The sequence below is a fragment of the Eptatretus burgeri genome, chromosome 20 (genome assembly GCF_056783735.1).
Source record: "Eptatretus burgeri isolate ZD-2024b chromosome 20, Ebu_testis_v1, whole genome shotgun sequence".
In the NCBI taxonomy this organism is placed as follows: Eukaryota; Metazoa; Chordata; class Myxini; order Myxiniformes; family Myxinidae; genus Eptatretus; species Eptatretus burgeri.
In genome coordinates this window covers 2262326-2281196 of record NC_140980.1, presented here as the reverse complement: position 1 = coordinate 2281196, position 18871 = coordinate 2262326, and the positions used below count along the sequence as shown (strand labels likewise).

At 46.1% G+C, this 18871-nt stretch overlaps 1 protein-coding gene across 7 annotated transcripts in view; it reads left to right on the top strand.

The window, feature by feature from the left end:
- The window catches only part of LOC147008308 (F-box/LRR-repeat protein 4-like), a 65909-nt gene that overhangs the window by 6337 nt on the left and 40701 nt on the right, over positions 1-18871 (top strand). For 2 of the 7 annotated variants that reach the window (XM_085865229.1, XM_085865228.1), the window contains exons 2-9: positions 1401-1832; positions 3249-3624; positions 3931-4175; positions 8374-8587; positions 8884-8955; positions 9094-9228; positions 13499-13667; positions 16451-16628. In XM_085865229.1, the coding sequence (XP_085721355.1) occupies positions 1401-1832; positions 3249-3624; positions 3931-4175; positions 8374-8587; positions 8884-8955; positions 9094-9228; positions 13499-13667; positions 16451-16506 (1699 nt within the window). In that variant the 3' untranslated portion in view covers positions 16507-16628. The other 5 variants (XM_085865230.1, XM_085865233.1, XM_085865232.1 and 2 more) reach the window with 4 other exon arrangements.

Sequence of the window (18871 nt, the reverse complement as noted above, 5' to 3'; positions counted from 1 at the left end):
AAGGTGGGGGTAGTGTTTATATTTATTGGTACTAAATATCCCTTAGTAGGCCACTAAATATAGGATTAGCTCAGATCCCCCATTAAATGCATGTTTAGCTAGATTGTTCGGTAAAATGGACGTTACATGTGTGTCGGGAGGTGTAGGATGCATGGTTATTGTTCGTGTAGTGGTGGTGTGCCGAGAGCTTCTTCTTCCTCCCCTCTCCGGACGATAGGCCCCGCCCAGTCGGCTGAGGGGGAGTGGACTGGAGAAAGAAAAGGTGGAGCTGGTGGGAGAAGTTTGTCGGCTTCGTAAAGGGGGAAGAGCCAGTGGCTCGGAAGCGAGCGAACGAAGACCTCGTGGGGTTTTTTAGTTTGGGGGAACAGTCGGTTTCGAGGTGTGCTCTGGTTTCGAGGCGAGAAGGAAAGGAAAAAGTGGTGAGAAACTGAGAGGACGGAAGTGATTCTGCCGTGAGAGAAACGGCAGTCGGCTTTGAGAGGCAAGCGAAGAAAAGCGAGTGGTGATTCTGCCGAGAGAGAATCAGCAGTCGGCCGAGTCCGGCCGGTGGTGGAACTGAGAGCGCCGAAGCTGCTATCTGCTTCGAGAGGACCTGGCTGCTGTGTCTGGAGTCGGCTTCGAGCGGAGGACATTGACAGGTTTGGCCTGCGTTTGGCGACGGAGTTTCTTACTGTCCCTGCTCACGGGTTAAAGATTGTTAATAAAAACATTGTCGTGAATATTTTGCTTGTGTTGTGTTCCCCGCTGTTCCCTAATAAATCTGGTTGGTTCGTATAAAGTTGCTGCTATGTGGATTAATTCGTGTCGCGTCTTGGAACGATCCGTTCGATCGGTATATAAAACCAAAATGGTTCCAGACTGGCAGAAAACGCTCGGCATCTGACAAAACCAGTCTGTAACCGGGGTTCTATTTCCCCAACTGGTAAGGTCCAGGATTACGTTGGTATCGCGATTGAAGACGCGTGACCCGAAGCCTGTGCCGAGCCAGCCGGCGTTATAAACCCCGGAGACTGCCGGAGTGGGTTGAGAACCCCTCCGTCGCTGAATCCTGAACAATATTTTCACTTGGAATATGCTCAACGCCTTCTTCAAAGCTGCAAAAGTTTGATTTTGGAAAGCAAGATGGGTGGCACACATCGATTTTCGTAGATCTGTCAACATTTAATGAGTAAAATGGACCATGGTAAGATGAGAGTAAGTTTTTGAGTGATACAATGGGGGGGGGGGGAAGTGATGACATCATCTGAGTTCCTGATAACAAGTGCAATTTTGAAATGACCACGTGATCGACGTGAACTGGATCACGATTGTGGATTTTACTCCACAGTTGTGGATTTGTGGACGACTGTATGCAATACACGTTTGCATGTTGAGCCTGCTCTGCTCTTCCTGTTCAACAGGACCAGGAGAAACCAACGGCAAGGAGATGCACCCGAACTGCAGGAAGACCCTGAAGGTTTGTTCCCGCAGTCGTCTCATCTCGAGTGCCCTCAATACGTGAGACAAGTTCTGGACCTGAGCTCCCAGTATGGAGGATACAATTCCATGAGCAACGTGGTGGGTCCACCGAACATATTTTCCATCTACTTGGACTTCCTGCACGTGCCCGTGCCGAGAACATGTGGGTCGTGGTGGGACCGCTTTTCCCGATGGACACCCGGACGTTGTCCCAAGAATCCCGAGTGGTTTAAAAGCCAGGATTTCATCGAGTTACTTTTCGACGAGCCCGTCTTCCCGACCGGGGTCTTGGTGTTGGAGACGTACCACCCTGAACATGTGGTTCGTATTCTGGCCAAGTCACGGGATGACGGTGAAGACTCTGCTGTGTGCAGGTACCAATGACCCTTTTGGTTTAAATCTCCAACGAGTTTTAAAGTCTTTATGCTCCTGAGTCCAAAAGGGATGAAATGACCAATTATCGTTTGCTTTGGGAGTATGTTTACCCGCTCACTGGTCTTACATGATGATAACGGGATTTCAATAACATCTTCGTGAAATAAATGGATTAGTTACCTGGTTTTTTATAACATTTGATCGACAGGTAGTGGACAAAATATTGGAAACCCCGAGGTAAATGAGTGTATATTGAAAGCAACAGCTTCCACACAGGTGTGGCCCATGCGTTAATTTAGCAACTGACAACCCAGGCTGCACAGGCCCATTTGAAGACCACTTTGTGGTCGAAAAATCCAAGTGATTGAATGCTTTTCCAGATCTCGCATGGAGATGTACCCAGATAGACTGGTGTTGGCTTAATGGTTAAGGTGGCTGGCTTAAGATCTCAGGTTGAAATAACACCAGGTAGGTTGACTCAGCCTGTCATCCTTCTTTGGTCGGCAAAATGAGTACCGATTACTGGTAAGAGCGGCACAGTTCAGAAAATTATGCAACCAGCAGCCAGATTATGCAGAGGCTGCACATCAACAACATGGACCCTGTCTGCACAACCAATTAACATCAACAACATGGACCCTGTCTCGTTGCGATCTGCACTTCTTTTAATCACACAAATGACAATGAAGGAGTTGTTTAGCCATCACACCAGGAGTGTGGATGTGGTGTGGTGTGGTTTGTGGTGTGTTGTTTCGCCACTCAACTGCAGTGTGGGAGTAATAGAGATGGAGTAAGGTTAACCTCTTTAGCATAATTGTCCTATTGTACTTGTTCTTTGTCCGAATGCAGCACAAGGCTTCAGGTTCGGGTCATTGGCTGAGGGTGCGGCTTTGCCACTCATGCAGTGCCCAATGCCAGTTGTGGCAGGAATTTGTAACTTGACCATGGTGTTGGTAATAGCTCGCCTCCTCTTCACGAAAGACACCATTGGCTCTTTAACGTCCATCCGAGGGACGACACACATTGATGAATCACCTTGCCTGTGAAGCATCAGGATGACAGTTTGTAACTGGGTCAGGATTCGAACCCAGGCGAGACGGCTTGAAGGTGAGTGTGCGTACCTCTGGAGTCTCGACCATCCTGTCAGTCCCCTATTGTACTGTAAGATCTTCATCCTCAAGCCATTACTTTACACAAAGCGAAAGGGGATCGTTGTGTAAATTTTGAATAGAACATCAAGTTTCATTCATTTACTTGTTAATTTAATAATGTGAGTCATGTCCTTTTACACATCCGTTTGTATCACATTAGAGATGATGTTCGACATGAGCCACACCCTAATACACAATGTCTACTTCATAGTAAAATCAAAAGGACACTCCTCAAAAGGTTTACTTTGGTGATGTACGATGCAGGTGGCGGACGCTGTGGTCCGGCCCTGCGGACACCGATCTTCCACCGAGCGACCCATTCACGTTTTCCCCACGGATACAACCACCAGGTTTTGCGACGAACGTCCTCCGTGTCGAGTTCAGTTGCTCCGTGAACGCTTACCACGTGGAACTGGCCGCTGTCGTTCTGTACGGTATCCCGGTGGACATCATGCAACTAAAGAAGAGCAAGAATGAAGATCTTGCTGAGTCAGAAACACTTCGGCAGAAACAAAGCACGATGGAAAGAAGGAGACGAGATATGGTTGAACATATGGAGGAAGAAAGGAGGGTGGACGAAGAGGAAGAGAAGCTTTCCCTCTTCACAAATAATGGATATTTTGACCTTTTACCTTTCGAGGTGAGTATGTGAACCCCAACTCGTCATCTTTTCTTGTTCTTTTTAAACTTGGTTTTCCAGATCACATCATCTCATTGTTTGGCTTCAGAATGGTTTCAGAAGATGGTGTCAACATTGAAATGGCTGTCGAAGTCTGTTTGTGTTTGGAAGCCTTGATGGCTTCACTAGTGGTTACCTGGGTTGTTTTAAGAGTTACTGGTTTGTCATTTGATGGACATCCTTCACCATCTGGACAGCGACAGTTGGTCAGGTTGATGCACTGATAATGAAAGCGATTTCTTTTTTGCTGCCTTACTTCCACGACAGATTATCGAATTTATTTTATCTCACCTGACACTCCCTGAGCTGTTCTGCCTCGCTCAATGCAGCAGTACCATGCACGACTGCTGCTACAACCCTTCCATGTACAAACACCTGGACCTCAAGCCTTTCTGGCCATCTCTCTGCGAGGAGGACCTTCTCGCTTTGAAGCCTCGTCTCACCCATACATGCTCGCTCGGTCTCTCATGGACTGGAAACGATGGAAAATTCAGTCCTACGGTCCTAAGAAAGTGAGTAATTGAATGCAAAGTTAGTAATCGATGGCCTGGGTTGAGGTGAACCGTCTCCACGTCTCTTTCATTCTGATCAGTTTCCTCTCCTGTCTCGTCTCTTGCCGCTTCTCCGATCACCAACAAACTTGGTCGACATAATTACCAGTCACAATTGTGCTTACAGGATATAAATTTACTTACCACTCTTCAGTTTATCCAGGTTGACCAGATCAAAAGTAGAGTTTTCTCAAAGCGTTTCCCATGCTGAAGTCACGGAATTCCGGTGTTGGACGCCATTGCGTCACGGAATTGTTGCTGCTGCTGTTTTTATTTCGTTTAATTAATTTTTGTGTGGTCCTTCTGTCCTTTCAAATCCTTTTCCATGTCCTCAGCAGTCCTTGACAGGTGGCTCTTCCGACGTCATGATGCTATTGAGTGTTTGTATTTGTACAGTCCTCACGTCCTATCACATCCCTTCCCATCACCATTCCTTGACGGTTGTATCCAACTGCTATTAATAAGCTTGGTCACCAGATCAAGTTCGAGTTATTTAGACTTTGGAAAACCATCAATGAGATCGATTTGTAAAGCTGTTGCAAAAACAAAAAACCAACACAAAAATACCCGTGAGTGCACCACGGCAGTGAAGGGCCAAATGGCCTTGTTTCTTTCTTTGAGTTTAATTCCTTCATTGTCAGACTTACACACACACACACACACACACACACACACACACACACACACACACACACACACACACACACACACACACACACACACACACACACACACACACACACACACACACTATCCTTGCAGCGGTTCGAGGGGTCTTCACATGACCTAACCCTGGGAACCCCCAGTAAGTTTGCAAAATTTGTTAGGGATTGGCCTCGCTGTTTTTTTCCATGATTTTCAGACCGACACAAACATACATGCAGATAATTTATTTGGGTGAGGGGAGGAGGTTGGATTTGGGGGTGGGTTGTTCCCTTGACCTGACCCTGGGAACCACGAGCAAGTTTGTTAAAGTTGGTGGGGATTGGCCCATCCGTTTCTTTTTATTTGGGTATATCCATACGTATCGTCGATTGGTAATTTAAACATACATGCACCCCGAGACGCCCAGAACATCAAACAATGTCCGAAATGGACAAATTAAAACTTTTTTTCGTGTTAGTAGTCGGCTGCTGATAAGCCCTGCATTGCTGATAAGTTGAATTCCTGAGTTTAAATTTTGTAATTTGGCTCAGATTGACGAATGTTGAGGTTATGGCAGATGCGGAAATGAAATAAAGCGACGAACTCTGGTGTCTCCAGGTGTTTATAAGCATGACAATGTACCCAGTGATTTGTCGGGATGATGAACAGGCATTCGATGATATTAGTGAGGAAAGTGAAAAAATAACTTCATCGTTGAAAAAGCATTGCGGCCTATTCCAAGTCAAGGCATTGTTGAGCAGGCCAAAAAATAGCGAATGAAGACCCCAGCGAGGGAGAGCGAGGTTGCCTTGGTGCCGGAAAAGGATATAATTATTTAAGGCTGTTAATTTTTTCAAAAGGTGTTTTCTAATTAAACTAAACACCCTATGATCACCAATGCACTCCCTCGGAGTTCCCTTCGTATGCATGCAAAGTATCAGGTTGGTAGATTTCATGGTTTTGAAGTCATGGAGGACACACACACTGTCAAACACAGTGACATTCATTATTATGGAAGAAGAAAGATCGTGAAACACCCTGCGACCCGTGCCTTTTGCATCCGATCATCATGTAATCTAATCATTCTCATTTGTTGGAACGTGAAAAATATCATTCATTTAATTATCTTCTTTTGTAAAATTATTTCCACGACATAGAGGGTGCAGCATATTGTTGCGGATCCGGGGTGGCAGGATTCTCGCCCGATCCTTGGCACCGTCTCCGGGGTTTATAACGCCGGCCGGCTCGGCACAGGCCTCGGGTCACGCGTCTTCAATCGCGATACCAAAGCAATCCTTGTACCTTACCAGTTGGGGAAAAATAACCCCGGTTACAGACTGGTTGTGTCAGATGCCGAGCGTTTTCTGCCAGTCTGCAACCATTTTTGGTTTTATATGCCAATCGAACAGATCGTTCCTCGACGCGACACGAATTAATCCATAGCGGCAACTTCATCTGAATCAACCAGATTTATTGGGGAACATCGGGGATCACAACACAAGCAAAATTCATGACAATGTTTTTATAAACAATTCTCAACCCGTTCTTAACTAGGGAACCACAGACTACAGGTTTCGAGGGGTCCCTACCGAGATATGCCTTATACAACACGTGCAGACAAAGACAGACAGACAGACAGCATGCATGCAAAACAAGACAGAGTACTTGGTGATGTCTCATGGACGAGAGGACAGTGTCAAAAGCACGAATGTCGCTCGCAACAAGCGTATGTCCACGGCTTCGAGCCCCAGCTCGAACGCGCCGTGTTGCAAGATTGCGGCGTCGTACTCTTGCCCCCTTCGCACCGCACGCGGTCTCCGCGCGCTCTGACCCCGCATAAGGTCGACGATGGGCCTCAGCTGTGCACCAGACAAGGCCCAAATCGAGGTACCGGGCTCCAGCAAGCAGACCGCAAACGTGTCGAGCCGTTGGTGTGAGCAGGGACCGTCAGAGGCTCCATCATCTCCTCTCCTGCCTTCCCGCCTCGAAGCCCGACTTCCCAACTCCGTCCTCTCAGTTTCTCTCTCTGTCGAATCATCTTTTCTTTCCTTTTCCACGCTCACCTCTCAAAGCCGGCTGCCGTCTCTCTCACAGCAGAATCACCTTTCATAAGAGTCGATCGCCGACTTGATGTGCAGGCCGCCTCTCCCACTGCCAAAAGGCAGACTCGGCGCGCTCAGGTTCAGTTTCTCTCCCGGCAGATCCACCACTGCATTTCCTTCGTTCGCTCGCCTCGAAGCCGACTGGCTCCTCCCCTCAGTTTCACTTCCATCTCTCGGCCACTCCCTCAGCCGACTGGGCAGGGCCTCGTCTGGAGAGGGGAAGGAAGGAAGAAGAAGCTCTTGGTCCACCACCACTGTACGAACAATAAACAGCCTCTTACACCTCCCGACACACATGTAACGTCCATTTACCGAACAACCTGGCAAAACATGCATTTAATGGGGGGGGGGTCTGGGCTAATCCCATATTTAATAGCACACTAAGGGCCATTTCCACAACAATGAGAAGAAACAAATTCACAGAGCAACACCAAGATGAGCTGTTGTGAACTTCTTTCTCTCAGAGTTCTGTTCACAAGCCTCACTTTTTAAAGCAAAATTATTTTCATAGAAAGGGGGAAAGAGGGGGCATGGGTCGGACAAAGAACAGTACATATTATACTCACAAAACTACACATCACTCAATGTTCCTCAGATTTCTAATTAGCAAAACACCAAATATTGTTTGTGTGCGAGCATGGGAACAACGGTCTCCATGTGCAAGTATGGGAATTCATCTCCCACTCAATCGTGGTTTGATTGCAAGCGATCAGTTCGATTCACAGGGCAAGGGGCTCGCTCATCCTTGGGGCAGAATATGTTGCTCTCATGCGAAGGCAAATGTGTGGGCTGCTTCCTCTTTTTAAGGACGTTACCTAAACTCTGGGTGAGATCATTTTACCCATGATCCTTCATGGTGAACAACTCCAGATATTATGACAAAACGACTTTGGTTAATTACAATGCTTTGCAATAGACTTTATACCTTCACAAGCATTTAAAAGCGTAAGTAAGCTGTTAGCTGTAAGTTTATGGAGCAATAAGAACACAGAGCTGTATCAATTATGTCCTCATGGACCTTATATGCATGTCTATGGGGTCATATTTGGGATTACACAAGCTTCAATCAATTAACATTCACACATGGGAATAATTAATAGCGAATCACAGAACAGACACATACTCATAGAGGAATGTAATAATCATGTTTCTGATGAGCTTTCAAATCAATCATTGTCCATCATCTCGGTTTTTCCTAATATATTTATTTTATGGGATAAAAGACTTTATTTGTGAAGTTTAAATCAATGATTCGGCTTTATAAAAAAAACCATTGAGCTAAGATTTAAAAATAAATTTTCCACCACAGCAGCAAACGTGTGTCGATGTTAAGTTGGTTTTGAAGTTTGTCTTGTCTCTCACGACTTTGTTTAAAACACCATCCCAATGTCTAACTACGGTACTTTTTTTAGGCTCCTGGGTGAGTGGTCTGAGCACCTACTGCACCTGGAGCTGGCAAACTGCCATTGGATCACAAAGAAATCCTTGGAATCTGTAATCAAGCACTGCCCAAACCTTCGTGACCTGGACCTGTCGTCATGTGACGGAATACGACCCGGAGAATTCAGGCAGCTCTCGTCCTTGCAGAGGCTACAACGCCTCGTCCTGTACCGAACGGAGATCAATGTAAGCTATTCACGTAGTTTATGTACGTTCACTTTCTCGCAATTTTGTCATTTATAAAATCATTGCAAGTAAATCTTGATTTTATTTCGTGGCAATGTTAAATCGAGAGGAACATTTGAAGCGGAAATTTCATACATTTCCCGTTTACTTTGCTTCCATATCCCATTGAACGAGGCAAGGTCGATGTGGCCTTGGTGGTGCCCTTCTTTAATTTACATGGTCTACTGCCTGTGAGATTTTTTTTGAATCTTAAAGGATGAGTTAAAGGATGACATCGTACTCCCATCTTGTTTCAGACAGAGAGTCTTCTGTCGATAACTTCCAAGTGCACGGAGTTGAGGGATCTCAACCTCAGAGGCTGTTCTGAGGTATGTGCATCTCTTTCTACGACCGCAGTGGTGTTTTACAGTCAAACGATAGTCCCTTATGATTGTGAAGACAAGCTGATTTACTTCCCCTGCAGCAATGGGTGTCACGATGCATGTTCCTCATCTTTCCAACCTCAGGTGGGACATCCTGACACGGTCTTACTCAGTCTGGCCTCAAACTGCCAACAGCTTCGCTCGCTCGATATGTGGAGATCCATCGGGCTGACGGAGGTCGGATTGGCACACCTGACATCCCGTTGTAAGGATATCGAGGTACTTGGCCTTACAGAAACACGGACACAATGCTTGAAAGTTTCCGTTATTGAATAAGGAGAAAGCGGCATATTTGGGACAAAGAAAATTAGAGTTTCACACGAAATGATGAAGATCGTTCATTATCACATCAAATATATGATTTGTATCACAAGGTGAGTGAAGTTGAAAGCTTTTGAAGTTTTTTTTTTTCTCCATTGAAATAGGAACAATGTTGTCTGTTTTCCTCCCTCAAGACGTCTCTGACTCCCAACTATCTCTCCCTGGTCACTCCCTCCTCAGGAATGACAGACTTCAGCCTCATCCTGGTGGAGGAGTTGCTCTCCTCATCAAATACTTCAAACCTCACTCTCCATGCACTGCCCTCACTCCCCCCATGAATACCTCTGAATACGGCTTCCCCTCCACTCCCACCTCATGTTTATATGTGTACTGAACCGTCCACCAAACAGTGATGACTCCATTTACACCTCACTTTCCGAAAACATGAACCAACTTCGATCTTCTCATCTGAACTCTCTCTTCCTCGTATGTGGTGACTTCAATTGTCATCATGTCAGTTGGCTCGGTGTGGGAACCTCTCTCACCTGTCATGGCACTTTTTGAAAAGACTTCTGCGAATCATTGGGACTGACTCAATCGGTCAACTTCCCGACCCCTATCTCAACCAATGGTACTCTATCTCTTCTGGATCTGATTTTGACAAATTTCTCTGAAAATATCTGCTGTTCTTTCTCCGTTCCAATCGGTTCTTCTGACCACGTCCTTGTCAAAGTGGACATCTCTCTGACTGTTATCAGAGAACCAACTCAGTGCCGTCGAGTCTGGCATTTCACTCAGGCTGACTGACAGGGTCTCCAAGCAGTCATCAAACTTCCAGACTGGTCTCCCATCGCTCCTTTCTCCAACATCAACTTATCCTGGGAATTCTTTCAAAGAAACTTGCTCTCCCTCATGCACAGATTTATCCTCTGTCGTTTTCAGTTGTCCGACCCTTCCTTCCATCCATGGTTCACTGAAGCTTGTGGCGAGGCAGTTGTCCTGAAACAACTTGCCTTTGCCTCATGGAAAGCTCACCAACTGAGGGTAATGTAAGTTCCTTCCATAAAGCTTGTAGCAAGTGTGTGTCTTCCCTCAGGAGAGCCAGAAAACAACAACTTTCTAATCTCAAGTCTGAACTCTCAAACCTCTTTCCCTTCTCGAAATCCTGGTGGCATCGAATCAAAACTGTTTCTGGTGAATGTTCCCCCTCCATCCCCTCCATTCCCTCCCGCACTGCTGATACCGCACGTGAAAAGGCTGAATGCCTCAACTCGGTGTTTGCATCGAAATCTTGTGTCCAAAACCCATCGCTTTCTGTATCCACCTTTCCCAATCGCACCCACCTGTCCCTGGACTCTGTGTCCTTTTCTCCTGACAAGGTGGAGAGTTTGCTGTCATACCTCGACTCAGATTCTGCAATCGGTCCAGACGCCATCAGCCCACGTGTCCTAAAACCTTGCTCCTCTGCTCTTGCTCAACCTCTCTTTGTTCCATTCACCCTCTCTTTTGCTCAAGGTCATCTGCCATCTTCTTGGAAATCAGCAAACAATACCGCCCTGCATAAAAAAGGGTGCAAAAACAGATCCCTGCAACTCCAGACCAATCGGCCTTCTCGCAATCATCAGCAAGGTCATGGAATCCATCATCGCTTCAGACATTAAATCCTTCCTCTTCTCCAATGGCTTGATTTCCGATCATCAATTTGGTTTCAGACCAGGTCACTCTAACCTGGATATGCTGCCTCTGTTCTCCCAACAATGGATGGAGGTCCTCAATGCCAGATGTGAAATCAGAGCCATATCCCCAGACATATCGCTTGCTTTTGACACGGTCTGGCACCCTGCCCTGCTCACCAAACTCTCTACATATGGTGTCCAAGGACATCTCCACTCATGGCTCGGAGAGTTCCTCTCCTGTCGCAGCCAACGTGTGGCCAGAAGTGGAGTTCTCTCATCCCCTATTCCTGTCCAGGCTGGAATTCCTCAAGGCAGTGTTCTGGGCACTGTTCATTTTCTGGTTTTCATCAATGATCTCTCAGATTCTCTGGAAAATCCCCTTTCTCTCTTTGCTGACGACTCCACCCTCTGCTGTGCCATGTCATCCCTCAGACCGGCAAGCAGCAGCTTCTTCACTCAATGCAGATCTGGATAAAATCACAACTGGTCCAACACATGGAACTTGTCTTTCAATCCTGACAAATCTCACACTCTCACTTTCTCTCTCAGAAAGGACCATCTGGACCCCGCACCCTGCTCCCCCACCACCTCATCCACTTTCTTAACTTTCTGGAAGAAGTACTCGGCCCACCTGAGCTCCTGACCACATACAAAGCTTTTTCCGCAGCCTCATGGAGGACTGCCCTCCTCTCTGGGCTGGTGCTCCTGCATCTCACCTTTCTCGACTTCACGCCGTGGAAATCAAGGCATTTCGGATCATTGGTATCTCCCGTGGTGAGGCTGAGTCTTTGGGTCTCTCACTCTCTCACCGGAGGCAGGTCGGTGGTCTTTCTGTCATCTCCCGTTTCCTCTCCGATCTTGCCCCCCTCCCCCCACTCTGTCTTCAGGTTTGTTTGGCCATATTTAACACAAAATCACTCCTTATCTGATCAATGCAAAACTTTAGATGTGTGATCTACTTCCCAATTTGAGGCATGTTTTGACGTTGTGATGTCATTGTGATCGCACCTTTTTCCACATGGGAAGTGGATATATTTAAAGTTTTGCTTCAATCAGTGAAGTGGTTCCAGAGAAATACATTTTAACCGTTTTCCTTCTCTCAAATATGGCCAGCAAACCTTGTGAACTTTGACGTCATACTTATCAAACTTCATTTTTCATGGCTCGCATTTTTGTGAGCGTCCACGTAGAAATGACTGCTTGCAGTTATGAGTCGCAGTTCTTGGGACAAACTCGCCATGAGAAATATAGTTTGATAAAAATGATAAAATAGGACAGCATCGTCACCGCAACGGGTGGAGTAGGGCGGCATCGTCATCGGAACAGGCAGCGAAGGATGGCATCGTCGTTGGCACGAGCGTCGTCCGGTACCCGGCACAACTACTCTCATTTTTGTTGTTGTTACGGCCTGGGGTTCGGGGCTCACCACGAGGGGAAGCACTCGAGTTTCTCCCCAACACCCGGTCCTGAGGCCGCCAACCACAGATAACCCCGTGATCCAACGGGCTGTATTTCTTACACAGCCGTCGTCGCTTGATTTTGACTGCTCGCTTTGCAGGTTTATGCTTCTCTGTTTCCGCGATACCTTTCTATTGGCATGGCAACCGAACTCGAGACCACACCCTCGGCACCACATCTTCTGAGTGGAACAGGTAGGTGCAGCACCCGCTATTGGAGTAAATCAGGTGTGGTACAACTTCCCGTGTAACTATACTTGCACACTTTGTCGGACCAACAAAGGAAAAGACAATTGAGACAGGTTGGAAATATCAACAAAGAATTACTTTATCACACATTTTCATTACCTCTGCCGCCGAAGGTGGATGAAGGTGATGTTTTCATCCCTGTCTATCTGTCTGTCTGTTTGTTTGCTTGTTTGTTTCTTTGTGAACAAAATATCGCAAAAAGTTGTGGCTGGATTCGGGCAAAATTTGGTGGAGAGCTTGGGTGTGTGACACGTGACGAAATGATTAGGTTTTGGTGTAGCTACACATCTTGTTCTGGATCAAAGAGGTTTTTAAGTCATTCTTCGCCATTGTGAGATCGGGCGTAAAGTGACATAACGCAGGATATCTCAAAAGGTTATGGACGGATTCGGACAAAACTTGGTGGATGAGGTGGTTGGTTGACAAGAACAAGCCGATTAAATTTTAGTTCATGTCCGAATCCATATCCTGCCTATCAGTGGGATACAACACGTAAACTGATCAGCCTGGCAGAGGTACGCTCTCTTCCGAGTGCCCTTCTGGATTACACAGCATTTATCATGTGACTTTCAACAACGAACTCTCCTCCTCTCATCACACTCCCTTCCCTCCCCTTTCCTCATCGTTTTAAATCCTTTCTTGTTTCTTCCTTCCAGTTTATAACTTGGAATACTGAATGGTTTTGTTGGGCTTGTTATTTTGTCAAGTTATATTTTTTTCGGAAACACTTGTGGCTATAATGGCTCTCTTATTGTACAATGAAGTTCTTGAATTAATGGGAATTAATAAGCTGCACACATTACTGATGTTGATTTAATACTTCCACACTTAAACTGTTTCACACAGGATCTGGACCTTGGCTGGTGCAGGAATGTACGGGCAGACATCGGTGAGATGGTGCGAGAGCTGCCCAGACTGCGCAGACTGGTGTTAACGGCTAACCGCTCCGTCAGCGACACTGACCTCGAATCACTCGCCACTCACTGCCCTTTACTGGAGCAGCTCGACATACCTGGTACGGTAATTGAGGAGATGATGGAACTGATGTGGATGGATCCAAGAGGGTCACAGAGGATGCTCGATGTGGAAGGAAAATATATATTGCAAGTAGAAACGAGAACGGCACTTTGTTGAGTGCGTACCTCCTCCAGACGGAACCGTTTACGTTTTGTGGTCCACTGATAGGCCGGATCTGTATCCGGGCCTGAACCAAAATCGAATCAGCATGTTCTTGTCATCTCCACAAATCATCCACCAAGTTTCTTCCGAATCCGTCCATACAACGTTTTCAGATATCGGTTTTGACCCCCTATCTATCAATGGTGAAGAATCGCTGAAAGAATTACAGTCTCCGATTCTAGATCTTCACCAAAATTGAATCATTTCGTCCTGATCGTCCTAGTGGATTCACGTGCTACACTGAGTGCTGTTGTACTGTGGTGAGTTACTGTGTTATCTGCACACCAAAGCTCCAGATGACTGTGAGCTATTTTCACCCTTGTTTGTCATTCATTGGAGAAATTATATCTGTGTGCGTGTGGCAGGCGCTTCATTGGCATTGGCATGAGCCTCGTCCGGTACCTGGCACAACTACTCTCATTGTTGTTCTTGTTGGGGCCTGGGGTTCTGAGCTCACCACGAGGGGTGAGCTGCCTAACACCCGGTCCTGAGGCCGCCGACCACAGATAACTCCGTGATCCAATGGGCTGTAATTCTTCGACATCCGCAGCCGCTTGATTTAGACTGCCAACTTAGCAGGTTTATGCTTCTCTGTTTCCGCGATACCTTTCTATTGGCACGGCAACCGAACTAGAGGCCACACACTCGGCACCACACCTAGCGAACTTCTGAGCAGAACAGGTCGTTGCAGCACCCGCTAATAGAGCAAATCAGGTTGGGTACAACTTTCCGTCTAACTATACTTGTACACAAGGGTGCTTCATAATAGTTGTTAAAAAAATAAAAGTATGAATATTCATGCTCCCTGTGTGTGCCTTTGTTCCATTTGACAGTAGAAACATTCACACCAAATATGAAGCAGATTGGAGGATGTTTAGGGGTTCCTCAAGTTCCACAATATTGTTGAAATTTGCCAAACTGTAACTGACAACTTACCGTCGAATGTGCACAACGCAGAACACTTCACGCAGTACAATGCTTCGTCATCTATAGTATTTCTCTGAGCACTTGGTGGCATTGGCACTTTTCGATGACTGAGTCTCTTGTGAGACAAAAATGGCAATGACTGCCAATTTTAAAAAGAAGCCAGCAGAGAAAATCCTTAAACATCTGGATTGAAAGTCTTTCAACTACGCCATGCCACTGGAACAATATGTCAGCCAACGTTCTCTAAAAATCTTCGATTTGCTGCTCATGGAAGGGAAAGAGGAGGCACACAACTTCCTGGTCAAGCAACCACTATTGTGGCCAGAAGATCCAGTCTATATGAAGTTTAAAGAGGCTGTTCAAAGACTCAAAGTGGTGAATGAAACTGCTGAGCGCGGCATAGCACTCATGACAGCATATAATGGCAGTTTGACCCATGATGAGGAGCAGGTTCAATACCTGCTTCAGGTAGTGGCTGCCCACCGAAAGGCCATTCCAAAGCCTACTAAGGCCACTTTAACAATATAAGTGACATTTGAATTAACTGAACATTGAACTATTGACATGATATATTTCTGCAAAGACATTGTCACTGTATTTTGATTATTTCATGTTTAAAAGATCAAGCATTTTTTTTACAATAGTACATTACATTGTGCAAATTACGTGTATTATGTAAATATGAACCAAAATTGTGCTAACTTGAGGAACCCCTAAATATCATAGAATTTTGTTCATTTTTGACCTATAAGTTCTTATGGGGTGTTGGAACACAGGCAAAATCAGGGAGCAGCAAAAATCAAACTTTCATTTTTTTGGAACACCCAATTCTACATTCTGTCGGACCAACAAAGGAAAAGACAACTGACACAGGTTGGAAATAACAAAGAAATATTTTTACACACACACAAGCAATCATATAACAGCGTAACATTTTCATTACCTCTGCTACCGAAGGTGGATGAAGGCTACGTTTTCATCCATGCTGTCTGTCTGTTTGTTTGTTTGGCTGCTTGTTTGTTTCTTTGTGAACAAAATATCCCAAAAAGTTGTGGACGGATTCGGACAAAATTTGGTGGAGAGCTTGGGTGTGTGACACATGACAAAATGATTAGATTTTGGTGAAGATCCACATCCGGTTCTGGATCCGAGAAGTTTTTGAGTGATTCTTTTCCATTGAGAAATCGGGTCAAAAGCGACATGTAGCAGGATATCTCAAAAAATTATGGACGGATTCGGACAAAACTTGGTGGATGAGTTGGTTGGTTGACAAGAACAAGCCGATTAAATTTTAGTTCATGTCCGAATCCATATCCGGCCTATCATGGGATACAAGACGTAAACTGATCATCCTGGCAGAGGTACGCTCTCGACCGAGTGCCCTTCTGGTTTACACAGCATTTATCTTGTGACTTTCAGCAACGAACTCTCCTCCTCTCATGACACCCCCTTCCCTCCCCTTTCCTCGTCGTTTTAAATCCCGTTTCTTCCTTCCAGTGTCTCGATAACTTAGAATACTGAATGGTTTTGTTGGGCTTGTTATTTTGTCAAGTTATATTTTTTCGGAAACACTCGAGTGGCTATAATGCCTCTCGAATTGTACAATACGTGACTTGAATTTATGGGAATTTAAAAACTGCACACAATACTTATGTTGATTTAATTGTTCCACACTTAAACTGTTCCACACAGAACCTGGACCTTGGCTGGTGTACGAATGTGCGGGCAGGCGGTGGTGCTCTCGGTGAGATGGTGCGAGAACTGCCCAGACTGCGCCGACTGGTGTTAACGGCTAACCGCTCCGTCAGCGACACTGACCTCGAATCGCTCGCCAATCACTGCCCTTCACTGCAGCAGCTCAACATACCTGGTACGGTAATTGAGGAGATGATGGAACTGATGGGGATGGATCCAAGAGGGTCACAGAGGTTGCTCGATGTGGAAGGAAAATGAAAATTGCAAGTAGAAACGAGAACGGCACTCAGTGGAGTGTGTACCTCCTCCAGGCGGAACCGTTTACGTTTTGTGGTCCACTGATAGGCTGGATCTTCCTGGGACCTCCCTGGGAAGAGGTCCAAAATGTATAACGTTCCACCGTCACGATCGGTTTCGTTGTGTAATGTTCTGTTCACAAGGACTTCAGGTGAGCGTAGGTTTTCCATGTTGGCGGAGCTGGGTCACTCAAGTTCTTCACTGACTTAAACTCATCTGCTCCCACAACTGCCAAAAATAAACTCGCCTGCACATCTTCATCAATCCGGTTTGGCGCCAAAAACGCGTCCTATCCGTCCGTGTCGTCCTCGAACAATCCACTTTTTCCTTGAAAGGCCCAATATTCCCAAACACCGCCATGTCTTGAATATACCTTCCCACGTCCGATCACCTTCGAGATCCCATCATCATCGCCGGTTTGTTATAAACTTAAGAAACGCCTTCAAGTCCGTATTTCAGGAAAGGAGCAGGCCCGAGTGAAGGACACGGACGATGTGGAACGACGCCATAGCCCAGGACCCGTTTATTATACGCATGTGCAGCTTCCCCACTACATCATGACATCATTCAACACAACAATGAAGTATCGGCAAGAGTAAATATGGTATCCATCCATCCATCCATTGGGACCATACTCTGTGCAGAGAGTTGGTGCTGCCTCAGCAGTCTCCTTGGGTTTTGGGCACAATCCTGGACGGGTCGCCACTCCAACACAGGATACCAGCAAGCTGGCATTCATTTTGCTGACCTCAGAAGGATGACAGGCTGAGTCAACCCCACCTGGAATTAATTCAACAGCCAAGGAGAATTTGAACTCAGGGCCCTGGGATCCCAAGCCCACTACTCTCGTCATGAAGCCAACACCAGGCACAAATATGGTATCGACCGATCGAATACCCCTGGAACCTTTTTTGTGCTTCCTGGTGTGTTTTTTTTTGTCACGTGATTGTCTGGTGGCGAATCAACCATGGAGAAACGTTGACTGCACAGGTTTCGTGATCACGTGGTTATCTTCTCCCGAAACACCTCGTGCCCTCGGCTCGTGCTCCGCAGCATTCCTTCCTTTTCCACACTGTACTTACAGTACCAGACGATGCAGGATGACCCGAGGACTCTCCGGTGAAGATCACCAAGCGAACACCCCGCGATTCACGAGCGGCGCCGATGGAGGAAGCGCGCTCGGTCCGGGAGATTCTCTCACATCACCTGTCTGGGGGTTTATTCTTTGTGCATCCTTGTGATCAGGTGCACAGGTGTTAACCATTAAATTGTTTGTTTTACCCAATAGGTTCAGCCTTAATCTTTTAATTACTTTCCTAGTTGAATGCAAATTGGTAATTTAATCTGATTGGAGTTATTTATGGACGAATATTAATTATATCAAAGTCTAAGTTTACCCTTTTATACTTAATTAATTGTATCAAAGTCCAACTACCATTTTTTTCCATTTGTAAGATGAGAATTCAGTTTCTCACCTTCACTTGACCCTCATCAACCAACATATTGTTACGGATGTGGAAATTCGCAGACCACCATAAAGGTCCTAAGTTCAGTTAGATCGATAAGTCCGTGTTCAGTTAGATTTCCCCACCGTTGTTTAAATGGGGTTTATTCGTGTGGACAGGGCTGTGATCTTTAAGTTGGTCGTTATGCTTTACTATCGTTATTTTGGACCAACCGCTTCACACAATCACCCTGCAAGGGACAAAGAGAACTACCGCGGCGGCGCGCGTCCCTAATTTGGCGGGAAAACGCTTTCTTCGAGAAGTTTCCCGCATGTTCTGGAAGGTTCCCGCATGTTTTGGAAGGAGAGCGGAGGGGCGGGGCGTGGGTAATAAATATCTCTCTCTCCCTCTCTCTCTCTCTCTCTCTCTCTCTCTCTCTCTCTCTCTCTCTCTCTCTCTCTCTCTCTCTCTCTCTCTCTCTCTCTCTCTCTCTCTCTCTCTCTCTCTCTCTCTCTCTCTCTCACTCTCTATCTCTCCCCCCCTTCTCTCTCTCTCTCCCTCTCCCTCCTCTATATCTCTCTCTATCTCTATCTCTCTCACTCTCCCCCCCTATCCTCCCCTCTCTCTCTCTCTCCCTCTCTCTCTCTCTGGAGTTGCTGTTTTTGTTGTTGCTGCT